Source organism: Eurypyga helias, unplaced genomic scaffold (genome assembly GCF_000690775.1).
Source record: "Eurypyga helias isolate BGI_N326 unplaced genomic scaffold, ASM69077v1 scaffold40274, whole genome shotgun sequence".
NCBI classification, from domain to species: domain Eukaryota; kingdom Metazoa; phylum Chordata; class Aves; order Eurypygiformes; family Eurypygidae; genus Eurypyga; species Eurypyga helias.
The window spans coordinates 165-2,831 of record NW_010245227.1 but is presented as its reverse complement, the minus strand read 5'-3'; the positions used below and the strand labels follow the sequence as shown (position 1 = coordinate 2,831).

Below are 2,667 nucleotides of genomic sequence, written 5' to 3'. Positions count from 1 at the left end.
CGGAGGACGGCCTGGCAGAACCTGAGCCTCCAAAGGTGAGATGAGCACCGTTTGGGTTTGATTCCTGGGGTCCGTTGTCCTAGGGAAAATCACCAGGATAGACACCCACGCAGTTTCGTCTGTTACTGCTGACCTGTCTTTGCGCTTGGGCCTTCCCGCGCTGTTCCCTAGTGACCACAGCACACGCCTGGGGCTAGTGCTTCAGTTCTGGTCGGACCAGTCGGCTGCAGAACACACCTCGTCGCTGCTGGGCAAAAAGTACCCGGCAGAGGATTAACGCAGAGATTGGAGTGACAGTGTCCAACCTGTTCGCTACAGTTGGAAAGAAACTCATTTCTCAGAGAAGAAAAGCGCCTTGAAGGAACACCAGGCACTTTCCAGAGCCCTGGTGAAACGGGGACGCTGACCAGAACCAACCGCCCCTCGGGGAGTTCCCGTAGCAGTTTACAGACTTGACTGTGAGTTGCTAGCGTACACAGGAAGCAAACCCTTCTGTCGCCTTGCTGCCGTGCCGTGTCTGCGTGTGCGGCATCTGATGTATTTGGGCATCTGTTTTGGTTTCTTGGAGTGGAAGTCCCTGTCCGTGGGGCCTACAAGGAAGCTGGGGGGGACTTTTCTCAAGGGCCTGTAGTGGCAGGACAAGGGGTAACGGGTACAAATTGAAATCAGGGAGGTTTAGATTGGATATCAGGAAGAAGTTCTTCCCGGAGAGGGTGGGAGCACTGGGACAGGTTGCCCAGAGAAGCTGTGGATGCCCCATCCCTGGAAGTGTCCAAGGCCAGGCTGGATGAGGCTTGGAGCAACCTGGTCTAGTGGAAGGTGTCCCTGCCCATGGCAGGGGGTGGGACTGGATGATCCTTAAGGTCCCTTCCCACCCAAACCATTCTGTGATTCTGTGATTCTATCACCTGTTTCTGTGTAGGACGAAAAACGTGTCAGTTGCAGCTGGTGACTTGGGAGCTTTGTGTGAATCCTGGTTCTGTTTATCTTCAGGCAAAACAAAGAAATTGGACAAGGTGGTGGCAAAAATCCGGCGGGAGGTTGTAGTAATGGTAGCAGTTGTGTGAGGTTTTAGTCCATCACTGACTGGAAAACCCCAGGCGTCGTGTGTCAGTGGGAGGGTTTAAGCTGCTGCGGGTCCAGCTGTTCTTCACGTGGCAGGGACAGGGTTTGCCTTGCCCTGAGCGCCTAACCTGCGTTTTGAAGGTGGAGGGTGGAAGGGGCATCAAGGATGGGGATAGGAAAGCGATGGAATGAACTGGTGTGCCACGGAAGAATTAGTTGCAGCAATGCTCAGAATCTGTACAAGCTCGATGCACACAGGGAGCTGTTTAAGACGCAGCCGAGGAGGTGAAGTCAAGTTCTTCGGTCGTTTGGCGTAAGCTGATCACCCCTGAGGAAAGGACGAGGGTCTCCTCGACGGTGTCCTGGAAATCCACGGCTGATGCCCAAAACAGCGGTGGCATTCGTCTTCAGCACCTTGTGCAGCGGTGACATGGAGTCGCTCTGAGGGGTGGGGTTGGGTTGGTTTCTGCATTACCGTGCTCGGAACTTGCGGTTAAGATGTGATTTTCAAGTTTCTGATACTTCGGAAACGATGACCGGTGAGTGTCAGCAATTGTCTGTGCCGCTTCGTTTTCCGTGCAGTGTTTCTGGAACATGTTTTCCAGAGTCTGTCAAGAGACAGGTGACTTGGAAGGATCATCTGCTAAGCTCGCTTTTGCTGGAAAACTGTGGAACCTCTTCGTCTATAAACCTAAGGAGGGAATAACTCGATTTGTTTTGGTCAGATTGTACAGATGAACAATTACTGTGGCCTTGGCATCGACGCGGAGTTGAGCTTGGACTTCCATCACGCTAGAGAAGAAGAACCAGGGAAATTTAATAGCAGGTAATGCCGGGGAGACGAGGGGTGAAGGGCAAACGCTGTGACACGGCGTAACTTCCCGCTTCCGCTGTGGCTGACAACCTTGAAACGCCACAGGTACCCACAGACCATCTGGCTCGAGGCAGAGCTGGCACAGGGACTTGAGTTAGTCGGGAGCTCGTAGACATGGAATTCGGGGGGTTGGTTTCCTTTTTTTTCTCTTTTTTTTCCCTTTACCAAGAGAGAGCGCCAGGCCCGTTTTAGGAGGTGTGCTCGTTACCGGGTGCAGTCACTGCCCACAGCGGCAGCGTTGAGCTCAGTGACGCTTCGAGGCAGCGTGAGCGTCTCACTCGGAGCCGTAGCGGGAGGGAGGGCTGCGCTGCGGCGCGGGCAGGGAACACACCGTCAGGACTCGTTGTACCTTTCCCACCCTCGCTTAGTGCTGTGGTAGCTGCCGCCTGCTGGTCATAGGGACAAGAAAAGAGACCTCTGATGAGACGGAGTGGGTAAAAAGGTGTCCCTCCCGGCAGGCAGATCGGTCCGTAACAGCACTCCTTCTTCTCCCCCTAATCACTGGAATTGATGAGAAAAAGAAATCACGTTTGTGTAATTGTCAGTAATTCCTTGTAGGAAGTGTTACCGTCTCGCTTTCCCCTGGGTTTGTGAGAAAATATCCTCTAAATTGTGTCTCAGTTGCCAGAGAGAGTCGCAACCAGGCTGTTCAGATCCTTGTACAAACATCCTTTACGGGTGATGAGCGTAAGGACGTGCATCCCACCTGTCCCGCAGCGTTCCATCCG

General features: G+C 53.5%; 1 protein-coding gene across 1 annotated transcript in view; it reads left to right on the top strand.

Annotated features, from left to right (window-relative positions):
• Positions 1 to 1,895, top strand: part of LOC104508388 (diacylglycerol kinase theta-like) — a gene marked incomplete at its 5' end in the record, with an annotated part of 4,164 nt that extends 2,269 nt beyond the window's left edge. Inside the window, 2 exon segments of the mRNA XM_010149992.1 lie at positions 1 to 35; positions 1,791 to 1,895. The exon segment at positions 1 to 35 is cut by the window's left edge and continues 14 nt beyond it. Of these exon segments, the coding sequence (XP_010148294.1) occupies positions 1 to 35; positions 1,791 to 1,895 (140 nt within the window).
• Positions 1,896 to 2,667: the final 772 nt, after the last annotated feature.